This window comes from Sus scrofa, chromosome 4 (genome assembly GCF_000003025.6).
Source record: "Sus scrofa isolate TJ Tabasco breed Duroc chromosome 4, Sscrofa11.1, whole genome shotgun sequence".
Classification (NCBI taxonomy): Eukaryota; Metazoa; Chordata; class Mammalia; order Artiodactyla; family Suidae; genus Sus; species Sus scrofa.
In genome coordinates this window covers 109,996,032-110,010,169 of record NC_010446.5, presented here as the reverse complement: position 1 = coordinate 110,010,169, position 14,138 = coordinate 109,996,032, and the positions used below count along the sequence as shown (strand labels likewise).

At 55.3% G+C, this 14,138-nt stretch overlaps 1 protein-coding gene and 1 long non-coding RNA gene across 3 annotated transcripts in view; both read left to right on the top strand.

The window, feature by feature from the left end:
- Nucleotides 1-2,583, top strand: part of LOC106510199 — a 45,173-nt gene extending 42,590 nt beyond the window's left edge. For both annotated transcript variants that reach the window (XR_002343514.1, XR_001308457.2), the window contains exon 3: nt 1,785-2,583. This is a non-coding gene — a long non-coding RNA (uncharacterized LOC106510199). The remainder of the gene's footprint in view (nt 1-1,784) is intronic.
- On the top strand, nt 2,735-6,353 carry UBL4B (ubiquitin like 4B). Its single transcript, XM_021090052.1, has one exon. The coding sequence runs from the start codon at nt 4,134-4,136 to the stop codon at nt 5,043-5,045; it is 912 nt and encodes a 303-aa protein (XP_020945711.1). The 5' UTR covers nt 2,735-4,133; the 3' UTR covers nt 5,046-6,353.

Genomic DNA, 14,138 nt, shown 5'->3' with positions numbered 1-14,138 from the left:
TTACAAGTTTTTATATATACACACTGAATTTATAAATTCAGTGTCTTTATGGGTCAGACACTGCTAGGTCCTGGGGGCATGGCCTGCCGCATGTGGTCTTACAAAAGAGGAGAGGCACTACTAGACAGGGGATGCTCGAGGCTCGAGGAGCAGGCTGCTCAAGGCAGCCCCAAGCCAGCAGCTGGACATTTGGCTTTTTTTTTTCTTTTTCTTTTGGCCGCCCTGAGGCATACGGTGTTCCCAGGCCAGGGATCAGATCTGACCTGCAGTTGCGACCTATGCCACAGCTAAAGTAATGCCAGATCCTTTAACCTACTCTGCTGGGTCAGGGATCGAACCTGTGTCCTGGTGCTGCAGAGATGCCACTGATCCTATTGTGCCACAACGGAAGCTCTTGGATATTTGGCTTTTATGCTACGGAGTTCACGCCTTCTGTGTTTCACGGTCCAGAAGTCCAAGGCCAAGGGCTCCAGGCACCCAAATGTTTGTAGCCCTGTCCCAGAGTTCCCTACCCCACCCCCCTCTTCCCCTCCTGCAGACTCCATGCTGGTTTCCCAGGGACACGATCGCACGCACGTATAGTTGTTTGCAAGGGGGGTTGGGACCCACCACTGACCAGCATTCTCTCTGTTCATGTTTCTTCCTGTCCCTCAAGTCATAAAACCCACTCATTCCCGCTAATCTCCCCCCTAATTGTGGCGCTTGTTGTCTGATTGCATGCTGATTACACAACTCCATTTTCTCATGCTAATTACATAATGAAGAAAAGCAATTGCCTAGGAAAAATTATAAAAATTTCCAAGCTGCAAATATGATTTGAGAGTGCAGCAAGGTGCCTCCACAGTCCCCCTAGGGAGAGCAATGGAGACCCCAACACAGGGGCAGGGGTCAGCCGTGAGCCCTGGGACACTGCTAATTCTGAAGCGTCTGTCCTCACGGCCCACTAGGACACAGGACTCTCTAGACTAAGAATCCTGATTTGGAGAGCATGACCAAGTAGCTCTCGCCCTCAAAGCCTGTATCACAGAGGTGCCAGCCTGCAAGTGGCCACTAGCTTTAGAGAGACGGAGCCTGAGCTGTGGCTCTCACCTGCTTAAGAAGCCCAGGCCCAACATCTGTTTCCCAGAGGCTGCCAGTGTCCAGGGCAGATGATCTGAGGAGGGCAGGCTGGAGGCAGGTGGCTGCTTCTCATCTTCCTCCATGCTCAGGGCTCTGGCCCCTGCCCCTTTGCTCAGCTGTCGCAGAGCCTGAGATTGCAAGCCACTGCCCTCCCCATTCCACGACTTCCTTTCATCTCCTGCAGAAGGGAACGCCAACCCTGGCCCCCAGGAAGCCTTCCTAGAGTAGTTCTGCTCCCGGAGTCTCCCATCCCCGGATCCTGTCCATCGCACAGTTTGTCCACAATAAGGTCCTCCCCTGGAGAGTCTGGAAACTCCCACATGGCCACGGAGAGACCTCATCCATCCTCTGCTCCCTCAGCACAGACAGCGCCCTGCCATCATGCAGCCCACAGGGCCCCCGCACACTGTATGCACATTTGCAAATTCTATCTTATTTCAAATCCGCCAAGGGAGTTGCCTATTGAAAGCATACTATAGAAGATCCTTTGGTAAAGACTGGAATCACTTTGAGATTTATTTTTTATGTAATTTCAGATTTTCATCTCTCCATGGGAAAAGGAGAGGCTGCAGGCAGGTTCACAGCCTTCCGCAGCCTGCCGCACTGGACCCTGAATCCTCCTGCATGGCTCAGTGTGTTGAAATTTTAACTTCTTCATTCAACAGACGTCATGTGAGGCCCCTGATGTACCAGGCTCTATGCCCTGGAGGCGGGGATACGAAGACAGATGAGACGCATTCCCTGCTTCTTGGAGTCAGTGATGGAGACCCAGACACGTGCAGGTGCCTCAACACAGGTACCGTTCAAGGGGAGTAATGGTTGCACAGAGGGAGGTGGGATTACCTCCCCCCAGGACTGGGGAAAGCAGGGAAGGCTTCACGGAGGAGGAAGTTTTTCACTAGCATTTTGAAGGGTGAGTTGAAGAGTTCAAATGAAACAGGCAGGAAGAGGGAATGACAGGTGGGTGTGGCGGGCACGGAGGGTGCAAAGTGGGGACTGCTGGGTGGAAGCAGGGCCAGGTTGAGATGCCCTTGGATGCCAGGCTGAGGAGCTGCTTCTGAGTCCAAGAGTAAATGGATGAAACTGGCTGGTGTCACTCGGAGGAGTGGCTCTTTGGCCGTGGCAGGAATGGAGTTGAGGGGGCAGGGCTGGAAGGAGGCGATGCACTGAGTGTTCCGAGCCACAGGCTGGAGGGAGGGGAGAGTCTGAGCGGGGCTGTGGGTCAGTGGAGATGCAGAGGAGGGGTGGGTTTTGGAGGCGTTTTCAAGGAAGAACAGAAATAATATGAGGGCTCATTTGGTCCAGGAAGGGAGAGGAGGAGGGAAGCGGGGGAGGGGCAGCTGATTGGGCAGCAGCACCCTGGGCGGTGAGAAAAGGCAGGATTCCTGAATTTGCTTTGTTTCTTTTCTTTTTCTTCTTCTTTTTTTTTTTTTTTTTTTTGCTTTTTAGGGCTGTACTCACGGCATATGGAGGTTCCCAGGCTAGGGGCTGAATCAGAGCTACATCTGTTGGCCTACACCACAGCCACAGCAACACAGGATCCAAGCCGCATCTGTGACCTACACCACGGCTCACAGCAACACCAGATCCTTAATCTACTGAGGCAGGCCAGGCATCGAACCCTCAACCTCATGGTTCCTAGTTGGATTCATTTCTGCTGCACCACGACGGGAACTCCTGCACTTTGTTTCTTTATGGGTTAGAATCTGCGTCACCTGCTGAGGGTGAGAACATGAGGGTAGGAGTAGCGGGGAGGAGGACCAGCTGAGTTTGTGGCATCCTGGGTGTTTTCTTCTGCTGCCTGAGGCTGCCAGGGCCAGAAGAGGGATGAAGATCGGAGTGCCCGGGGGGGAATCGGGCTTGCGTGCTGTGAGAGGCAAAAGTCCAGGGATGTCAGCAGTGATATCAATCAAGGCTAGAGTGAAGGGAAGGAAAGGAGGAGGGCGAGGGGAGGGCGGAGAGGACCTGGTGCTTGCTGAGCGCAGCCATGGGGCGGGGAGAATTGGGCGAGGCGAGGGCACGCCTGACCGGATCCGCCCTCCAGCTCTGGGGCGTCTGCCAGGCCTTCACGCTCGCTAGTTTCTGAAATGAAATGATTACCTTCCTCATGGGCTTAAAGGTGCCAACACGTACAAAGGGCTTGGCCCAGGAGACCTTCAAGGTGAACTGAAAACTGCCGAGACCACAGAAGTTGCTAGCACGGCAGCGGCCCCGTCAGGTTCCTTTCTTATTGGCCTTGGAGCCCCAGGCGCCAGCGTCATGCCTGGCACACAGAGGACACTGAGCAGATGTTGAGGAGGCAGGACCCGGTAGCGGTAAAGGCATGAGCTGTCTGGCCTGCTGGCCGTGCCATGAAGCCCAGCTCCATTGCCTCCTCTGGCAGATGAAGGGAAGGACAGGACCTGCCTCCAAGGTTGGGAGCACTCACTCAGGCTGAGCTGGTGCAGCAGACCCTGCTGGTGGCCCAGCCCCAGCCCCTCAGGGCTCCCTTTCCTTAAGAAGGGAAAGCTGTGGCTGCCAGCACCTGCAGGTCTCTGCCACTGGTCTTCTCTGGTCACCGGCACGTGCTCAGCATGCAGTCAGACCACAAGTGCTGTGGAGTTAGTACCCCACTGACCTCAAGCACAGGGATCCAGCTTCGTTGCTTCCCTGGAGGCATGGCAGGTGTATTCCTTGCAGCCTCCCAGAGTGGCTCCCAGCTCTGGGACTGAGGGCTCCCAGCTGAGCACAGAGGCAGTCTGCTCATTGGCACGGTGTGGGCTGCCCTCCCTCGTCTTGTTTCCTCGCCCGCCTGCCTCCTGGGGTCACCTCCCAACCAAATATATGCATGGGGATCCCTATCTCCGGGTCTGTGTCTGGGAAACCCAATCCAGGAGAGCGTGTCGAGTGCATGACAGAAGGAAGACACTTGATAAATGGGAGCAGAAGGTATCTTCTATGATGTGATCTCTCCTTGGGGACAGGTCCTGGCAAAGAGGGTACCCAGTACACAGTGCTGAAGTGTCGACACGGACATGTTCCCTTCTGCAACTCTGTTCTTTGGGCCCTCCTCTTCCTCTTCCTGCTCTCCTTTCTCCCAGTCCTGTGTCGTCTCTCCTGGTCCTCCTTTCCTCCTGTTCTCTCCTTCTTTCTGCTCTCAAGGTGGAAGGATGCTCTGTGTCCAAAATGCCCCTCTAACTTCCCTCAAGTCCTACTCTGGAAATGAGCCAATCAGCAGGCAGCATTGTGACATCACCACGCATCAGCCAATGGCTGCTCTCCAGGGCTGGGCCCTTGGCCTCCTGGGACCACCGCCCTCCATTGATAAGGAGAAGCCACCTTCTCCTGCAGAGCCCCCAACCCTCAGGGCAGCTGTCAGAGCATGGATCCCTCCTGATTCTGCTCTCGGCCTGATGTTCCTCACGGTCAAGCAGCTCCTGGGCCGGAGATGCAGCCTAAAGGTGTCAGGGCAAGAGAGTGTGGCCATGCTGAAGAAGCTGGTGTCAGAGCGGCTGCAGGTGCCCGAGGAGCAGCAGCACCTGCTCTTCCGCGGCCAGCTTTTGGCGGATGATAAGCGCCTCTCCGACTACTGCATCGGGCCCAATTCCTCCATCAATGTCATCATGAGGCCCTTGGAGAAGACAGAGCCTAAGGAGGCCCACCAGTCCCAGCCCCTGTGGCACCATCTGGGCCAGGTCCTAGCCAAACACTTCAGGCCCCCGGATGCCCAGGCTGTGCTGCAGCTGCTGAGACAGGAGCACGAGGAGCGCCTGCAGAGGATAAGCCTGGGGCACCTGGAGCAGCTGGCACAGTATCTCCTGACCAAGGAGCCGCTAGTGGAGCCCACTGGGGAGAGGGAGCCTGAGGCTCAGAGCTCCCAAAACAAGGAGGAGGAGGTGGTGGAGGAGGAGGAGGAGGAGGAAGAGGGGGAAGAGGTTGATCAGTAAACCGACCATCCTACTCATTTGCACACTCGAATTCGCCCAGCCTCATCCTTAAGGGTTCCCTGGTGACTCCCCACTAGATCCTGCTGATGTAGCTGCATCTTCACCCCTCTTTGAAATTTCAAAGCAGGCATTCCTGTCGTGACTTAGTGGTAACAAACCCGACTAGTATCCATGGGGACCCAGGTTCGATCCCTGCCCTCGCTCAGTGGGTTAAGGATCGGGCATTGCCTGTGAGCTTTCAGCTCAGATCTTGGTGTTGCACCTGTGGCGAGCAGCTGTAGCTCTGGTTTGACCCCTAGCCTGGAATTTCCATATGCTGTGGGTGCAGCCCCAAAGTGTCCCCCCAAGAAACAAAAACAATAGAAAAAGAAATTTCAAAGCAGCTGGATGGATTCTGGTCCCCTCTGCCCTCTCTCGGGCCTGTGGTTTCCCCTCTGAAAAGCAGAATGTTTCTATCTGCATCCCCTAGAAGGGGTTCTGATCACCCCAGGGGAAGCCTGAATGGGCCATCAATGGCTGCCTCCCATCATACGCTGGGCACTGCCTCCTGGGGTGGGCAGCTTTGCCCCCAGAAGCTCAGGCTGTCAGCCCACCTCCAGACTCTGAGTCTCCATGGCTCTAGACAGGCCCTCTTTCTCCTGGGGAACAGAAAGGCAGACCATGTGAGTGCACTTCTGTCCCCGTGGCACCCACCCTCAGCCCCCCGACATCCAAAGGGAGAGGGACGCTGGCCCCTGCCCACTGGGTGAGGCTGTCCCTGCTGTCTGCCTGCTTGTGCTTCCACAGCTCAAGGGACAGGGACAGCGGAGGTAGGAGTCAGGGGTAAGCACCTACTGTGTGCCAGGCCGGGAGCTCTCAGGGAGACACACACACAGACCAGGAAGAGCAGGAAGCTGATAGGCAGAAAAGGTGGTTTGCATTGTCACATGTGAACTCCCCCTGTGCCACTCCCTGCCCCAAGTCTCACCAATCACCAGATCTCATTGAGTCCCCCTTTCCTGCCCAGCACGGCCCAGGCTCCTTGGGAGCAAAATGGTACCAGCCGGACCCTTGCCCTCACAGATCGTGCAGCCTAGATGGAGAGAGTGGGCATACACGTGACAAGTAAAACAGCACCACAAAACCGGAGCACAGCCCGTATGACTGAAGTGCCCAGGTGCCAGTCACCAGCTCGAGGGACCCTGGGCTTAGTGTGCAACGGCCAGTCTCCACAGACTACAGGAAAACCAGGCCTCCTCCTCTAGTTTCTTTTTTTTTTTTTCTTTTTTGGGGCCACATTGGCTGCATATGGAAGTTCCCAGGTTGGGGTGGAATCCTAGCCAAAGTTGTAGCAACGCCAGATCCTTAACCCACTGAACCACAGCGGGAACTCTGCTCTCCTCTATTCTTGATGTGTGTCCCTTGCCAAGGGCTGAGGATCACCCTGTGTGTGAGAGGGGCAGGGAGCTCACTGAGAGCCTGGTTCCCCCAAATCCCACAAGAGCTGTAACCGCAGTTGTAGGTGATGGAAAGAGAGGGAAGGGGATGGAGGCGTAGTCTAGAAGGGCATAGCAGGGCCCAGTTCCCCGGGAAGCATCCTGCCCTCGGCTTATGGGGCCCAGCATCCTTATGGACCCAGCATCCTTATGCGGTCCAGCATCCTCATGCAGCCCAGCATCCTTATGGGCCTAGTAGCCTTATGGAGCCCAGCATCCCTATGGGCCCAGCCTCCCTATGGGCCCAGCGTCCTTATGGGGCCCAGCATCCTATTGGTTGGGGCACAGTATAGCAGTATAGTTGTTTGTGAGGATAAGATAGTGACAATTGTGTAATTGAGGGCAGTGTCTTCTAGGGGAGAGGACAGCGGCAGGGAGAGACCCCTGAAACCGTGTCTCTGCCTCTGTGAGGCAGTTGTCTTATAGCGGCTGTCCCCCGTCCCAGAGCAAGAGACACCCCACTCTGTATGGCCCTCTCCTTCACCAGTGCCCCAGCCCCGGCCCCTGCCAGCTTAATGGAGAGGAAAGTCGGGGCCTGGGGACATGAATGGCCTCTCCCGGGGCACCGCACCCTCAGTATGGGTGGCTGTGGGCAGCCAGCACCCACAGGGGAGTCCTTGCCCCCTGGTTCCTGTCCGGGTCTCACTCCTGCTCCCAGGTCCCCCATCCTCTGGAGGAGAGCCCTCCTGATGGCTCTGTGTGTGTTTGTGCTGGGGCTGCACCGTTTATCAAGGGGGTACTGGCTCCCCAGATGCAAAGAGAATAGTTTACGTTAGGGGAACTAGTAGCCCAGTTCCCAGGAAATCTGTGAGTGATAAAAATAAGTGGGCCGTTATATTCCTTTTGCTGAGAAACTCTGGCACAAGGGGCGGGAAGAGAAGCCTTTGTTTTCTCCTTGCTAGTGGGAGTGTCAGCGCTGCTGGGAGCAGCCATCGCCACTGCTTGTCCCCAGGGCTGCAGGGGGGGGCAACTCGAAGCCCAAAATGGGAGGAAGGAGAGTTGTCCTGCCCTTCTGAGCCCATGATTGCTGTCCCTGCCCTTCCCGAGGGGCCCCTGCTCCGGCCCCTCCCCCACAAAGCTGAGCCTGGGACAGGACACACTACCCCTTGGACCCAAACAAGAACTCACTTCCGGAGTTCCCGTCGTGGCGCAGTGGTTAACGAATCCGACTAGGAACCATGAGGTCGCGGGTTCGGTCCCTGCCCTTGCTCAGTGGGTTAACGATCCGGCGTTGCCGTGAGCTGTGGTGTAGGTTGCAGACGCGGCTCGGATCCCGCGTTGCTGTGGCTCTGGCGTAGGCCGGTGGCTACAGCTCCGATTGGACCCCTAGCCTGGGAACCTCCATATGCCGCGGGAGCGGCCCAAGAAATAGCAACAACAACAACAGCAGCAAAAAGACAAAAGCAAAAAAAAAAAAAAAAAAAAAAAAAAAAAGAACTCACTTCCTGTTGTCACCTCTCATTTTACTCAGGGCTGCGTTTCTCACTGGGGTCGGGGCGGGGGGGTGTCTCAGGCTTTGTCCTCTGATGATAGACTTTTAGGTATTAGGGAGTGTGGGGAGCCTGGAGGCTGAGCATCCCCTCATACTCTGGGGATGGGTTAGAATCCTGTCCTGTGCGGAGATGCCTAGCTCCTGGGCTGCCTGCCTGGAGCGCCTTTCCTGTCCCAGCCTCCCCTTATTTCCAAGGGGGAGTTTAAACTGTGCAGGCAAACCAGCTGTAAGGCTCCCTGTCCCCTCCTCTGCCATCACCCCTTGAGGGATGGGGGGGACAGGAAGGCACTCTTTTTAAACCTCAGCCTTGGGCGTGTGGCTCTGCCACTTAATTCCCCGCAGCACCTCTTTCATGTGTACCATGAAAGGACACACAGGGCCCTACAGGTAGCTACTTTGCTCAAGTAGGAGGCATCTCAGGACGGCCCCTGAATCTAGGTTTCCTGCTTTGTGTTCTGACCCACAGAGAAATCTGGCTTTTCCTCCTGGCCCTTTCCTGCATCACTGCAGGCTGACCCCCCCCTGGCCCCCGTTCCCTGGTAAAATCCATCTTTCTGGTGGAAACACCCACAGCACCCTGGTTTGTGTGCTGTTTCCAAAGTCCTTTAACCTTCCATGAGTAAAGATTGCTGGTGGTCCTACTATGTGTCAGGCTTTGTGTTAGGGACTTAGGTTGGTCAACAAGGAGCCCTGTCTCCCGAGAAGGTGGTTTGGAGAGACGCGCGCCTCCTGCTGTCCCTCGTTGCATGGTGCAGCAGAGGGGCTCTGGGAAGTCCTGCCACAGCCCAGGCTTGAGATGTGGGGGTGTGTAGGTAGCTCACCACATGGTTTTTACCCATAGCCCTGAATGATGGGGCGGGGAATGGCCTGTCAGGGTGAAAATTCTTGTAGATGTTGGAGAAGGAGGGGGCTTACACTGTTCCAAGGACTTCAGAGACCCCGGGTGCCTGAGGCTATAGTTAGAAGCAAGTCACAGCCCCTGCACACGTTCAGAGGAGGGGATCTCACAAAAGCCTGAGCACCAGTGAAGGATAGGAAAGGGGGGCAGTTGAAGGGCACCTGAGGGACTTTTCCTGACACCCAGGGGTCCACCTGTCACACTTGGAGAACTGTTGCTTGGCTCAGTACACCCCTCATCTGACCTGGCTGGGGACCTCATGACAGCCAGAGCACACCTGCAAACACGCAGACATCCAACACCTCCCTCCCATGGGGTGGGGTCTACAGCAGCAGAGCCAGGTTTGCAGAAATAAGCTTCAGGCTCTGTGCCACTTGCGGTGTCTGGGTCCACCTCTGGCCTTTGGGGGTTCAGGCTCCTGGAGCTCAGGCAGCCCAGCCAGAAGATCCCACACAACAAATGCAAGGATTGAAAGGGAAGGCTTTGCGGAGCCGAGCCCAGGAAGTGCCAGGGCTGCAGGAAGAGGTGGCCTGGACCAACTCTGCTCTGTTCAAGTGATGCCTCGTAGTCAGGACCCCGGTGTCACAGGACACGTAGGGACATGAAGCTGGGCATGTGGTGCACATGGCTGTGCTGGGTGGCAGTTGGCTTTGCAAGGGGGCCATACACGTACGTGAGCATCAACTCACATCTGAGGACAGGGGCCCCTTCTCTGTATGCGCTCTCCTAGGTGGCAAGCTGGCTTCATCTTAGCCCCGGGGATCACCCTGCCTGTGCTCTGAGCTGGGCCTGGGTGGCCACCAGCCTGTGGCAGAGGAGTGACTGGAGGACAAGCTGCCCTGTGTTTGGGTCCTTCTGCCCGGCTGCTTGGGCAGAAGGCTGAGGCGAGAAAGCTGCAAAGCCAGGTCCTGAACCCCCGGAGCAGATGATATTCCTGCCAGCTGGCTACCCCCTCCTCCCCTCTCGGGTCACTCCCCCCTCTCCCTGTCCTTCCTGCCCCTCTTCTCCAGCCTTTCCCTCCTGTTCTCTCCGGCGCGTTTGGGGGGCGATTTGGGTCTTGTGTAGACATCTGGGCGCCTCCTTTGAGCCCGTTCTCTCTCTAATCCTCATGTTTCTCTCTCCACCCGCCCTGACCACCTTCTCTCCCCCCAGTCATCTCATCTGTAGTTGCCGTTCTGTTAGAGTGACCGTACCATCACGTCTCCCTGTCCCCCTGGGATCCTGTCTCTTGTATTCTTTTTTTTTTTTTTTGTCTTTTTGCTATTTCTTGGGCCGCTCCCGCGGCATATGGAGGTTCCCAGGCTAGAGGTCTAATCGGAGCTGTAGCCACCAGCCTACGCCTACGATCGTTAACCCACTGAGCAAGGGCAGGGACCAAACCCGCAACCACATGGTTCCTAGTCGGATTCGCTAACCACTGCACCACGACGGGAACTCCGTGTCTCTTGTATTCTTATATCTACCAACTCACCCAGTAGGCAGGCAGAGACAGGGGCCCAGAATCCACTGCCTTTGACAGTGTCCCCGACCTCCGCGCCACCTGTGCACACAGGCAATGATACGGATTCCCAGGCACATCTACCCAGCCCGGTGCCTGGTGCCCAGCTGTGATGGAGAATGACCTCATTGCGTGCACGCATCTTTTTTGTGGATATAAACCCCCAAACAGATGCCCACGCAGAGAAGGGGCACAAGTGTCTGTGCACACAGTCTCGGCACGGACAGCTTTGCTCACAGGTGGACGTGCTGCCAGGAAGGTGGGACCGCCCAGGCAGGCGCTCCGGCCGTGTCGGCCAAGCATGGGCACTGCGGCAGCAGGCTGGGGCTGGGTGTCCGCGCTTCCTCTCGCAGCTCTGGCCAGGCCGGCCCAGCGGCACTGGGCACCCTCATCCTCTTGGCTCAGCTCCTGTGGGCCCTCCTGCCTCCCCCCTGGGTGGGGGGCTCCCTGGCTCCCCTGGAATCCAAGGCTATAAACCCACTTCTGGAAAGGACTGTAACCCAAGGAGCCAGCAGAAAGCCCCAGCCCCCAGCTCCTCCCTCCCTGCCCTCGGCCACCTCCGACAACACTTCCCATCACAGTGATTTAAGGGCTCCCCGGCAGCCTTTAGCGGTTCCCTCTGCCCCCTGGAGAAGGGTGATAAATCTGGGGCAACTACTGTCGGTTGCTGGCCATAAACCCGTCATGCCCGCGGCAGTGGGGCCAGGCCTGCCCGCGAGGCCTGGCCGAGGCGACCTTGTCAGCGCTGCCCTTGGAGAGGACCCGGGGCACCCAGCCTGGGACGTTCTTCCTGAGCCTCAGACCCCAGGATCAAAGCTGCTGTCCATCAGAAAGGGCAAAGGGGGGGCCCTCAGAGCCCCCCCCCAGCCCCTCCTCTCATCAGACAACCTCAGGCCACCGTAGCTACTTAAACTCGAAAATGACCGAGTGTTGGAAAAAGCCTGAGTCCCCTCGGGGTCCCTGAGTCCCCTTCCACTTGATTTCCCTGGTCAACTCTACATGCCCCCCCGGCCCCCCCCCACACGCACTGGAACAGGGACTCCGAAGAGGTGGGCGACACAGTTGGGGTGACCGAGAAGGCTCTGGCCTGGATAGCCGCCTTTCCTGCCTGCTGCTGCCCCTTGCTCAGGGCAGCCTGGCTGAAAGGAGAGGAGCAGTGGGCGCTCAGACCCAGGGCTGACATCAAGGGGGGTTGGTTGCTGGCACCATCAGGCAGAGACGTTCGAGGAGGTTGCACATTCATCTTGAGGAAAGTGAGGTGTCTCTCTCCGGCCTCTGCCTTGTTTCCTGGGGCCTCCATAGCCCCAGATGCCCCCTGGTCTGTGCTGGGAGCCTGGCAGCCATGAGGAGAGGGAGGCGGGATGCTGAGAGGGAGCCGAGCGAGACCTGGGATCCGAGGACTTGGGGCTGAGTCTTGAGATGGTCCTTGGCTGGGCAGCTCTGGCTGCTTGGTCTGACTCTCACGGGCTCATCTGTGAGTGCCTCCTCGTGGGGTAGTTCGGAGCAGCCAGTGAGTGTGAAAGTGTTTTATAAACTTTAAAGTGCTGTGTAGAACGAGGCCAATTCTCCCCAGCCCCAACCCCCTTGGTTTCTATTGCCGTCAGCAGAATGCACTCTGACCAGTTCAGACCTAAAGGGATTTGTGGCAAAGAAGCGGGGTGGCTTACAGGATTTCTGGGAGGGCCAAGGGACCAGGCTTCACACTTAGCTGGGAGCACTGCAACCAAGAGAGTCACCTAGACTGCCACCCCGCCTGCCACTGGGCTCCCAGGGTTCCACGGGTGAGGACCCAGAGTCCCCGTCATGACTGTCTCTGGGGACTCTGATGCCTCCGGCCCCACCCTGAAGAGCTGCCTCCTACCTGGCTCACCTCCACCTACAAGTCCCACGTGACTGGTCTGCCTGGGAGAGGCCAGGTAGTGATGAAACCCTGGCTGAAAGAGTTAAAATGGAGATTTTAACTTTCCAACAAGCTAGCTGGGGATCGGTCTGTGGAAAATTTTATAGAACAATGACCCAATTTCTTCAAAAGGAAGAAAACCAAAGAGGCAGGGAAATTTATAGACCAAAAAAACCTTAAGAGATATAGCAACTAATTGCAATAGATAGAGTCATTTGGATTCAGATTTAAATCAACTGCTAAAAAACAAGGAGTTCCTGTTCTGGCGTAGCAGAAACGAACCTGACTAGTATCCACGAGGACACAGGTTCGATCCCTGACCTTGCTCAGTGGGTTCAGGATCCAGTGTTGCTGTGAGCTGTGGTGTAGGTCAAACACAAGGCTCGGATCCTGTGCTGCTGTGGCTGTAGTGTAGCCCAGCAGCTTAGCTCTGATTTGACCCCTAGCCTGGGAACGTCCATATGCCTTGGTTGCAGACCTACAAAGCAAAAAACAAACAAACAAAAAAAAACAAAAAAACTCCAAAACCCAAAACAGACAAACAAAAAACCCAAAAGGCCAGACAATGGGGAAATATGAACATCGACTGGATATTTGATGGTATTAAGGAATTAGTGTTAATTTTTAAAATGTGAGATAATATGGAGGTGGGGGGATGGACTGGGGATTTGGGATTGGCATATGCACACTGAGAGGTATGAAATGATTGGCCAACAGGGACCTCCCGTAGCACAGGGATCTCTACCCAATATTCTGTGATAATCTACACGGGAAAAGAATCTGAAAAAGAATGGATGTGTGGGAGTTCCCATCATGGCGCAGCAGAAACAAATCCAACTAGGAACCATGAGGTTGCAGGTTCGATCCCTGGCCTCCACTCAGCGGATTAAGGATCCTGCCTTGCTGTGGCTGCGGTGTAGGTCAGCAGCTGTAGCTCCGAGCTATAGCTCCTAGCCTGGGAACCTCCATATGCTGCGGGTGCGGCCCTAAAAAGCAAAAATATAAAAAAAAAGGATGTGTGTACATGTATAACTGAATCACTTTGTTGCACAGCAGAAATTATCATGTTATAAATCAACTACATTTCAATAACACTTAAAAAATAAAATGTTAGATAATTGTGGTTATTTTTTTAAAAACCACCTTTTAGATTAATTGTGATTATATTTTTATTTTTTTAATTGATTTTTTATTTTTAAATTTTTTGTCTTTTTGCCATTTCTAGGGCGGCTCCCACGGCATATGGAGTTTCCCAGGCTAGGGGTCCAATCGGAGCTGCAGCCGCCAGCCTACACCACAGCTCACAGCAACACCGGATCCTTAACCCACTGAGCAAGGCCAGGGATCAAACCCGAAACGTCATGGTTCCTAGTCGGATTCGTTAACCACTGTGCCACGACGGGAACTCTGTGATTATATTTTTAAAAGTCACCTTTTAGAGAAGCATGCAGAAGTCCTTCTGGATGAAATGTTATGTTAAATTTGCTTCAGAAGACTCCAGTGAAGTGGGAGGAAGTTCCAGCAGTGACAATGATGGGATGCAACTGACTGTAGACACGAGGTACATGGGAGTCGATCAAACAGCTCTATTTTTGTGTTGGTTTGAAATCTTTCGTGATACAGGTTATTGTGAAGGGCTACTTCAGCAGCTGCTAAGTTGCCGTAGTCTTGCCTCCCACAGACACCTTATCGTGGGGACCTCAGAGTGAGGGCAGTAGCTGTTTCATCGTGATCTGCCGTCCACCCCTAAAGCCCCATCTTCTGATGCTAACCTGCTTTCTGTTGTGTTTGGAAACCAGTCCCAGATTCTCATATCCTTGAGGGCTTCTT

What these genes read in the sequence shown, in the direction of transcription:
- UBL4B (XM_021090052.1), top strand. Translation starts at nt 4,134, where the DNA reads ATGTTCCCTTCTGCAACTCTGTTCTTTGGGCCCTCCTCTTCCTCTTCC.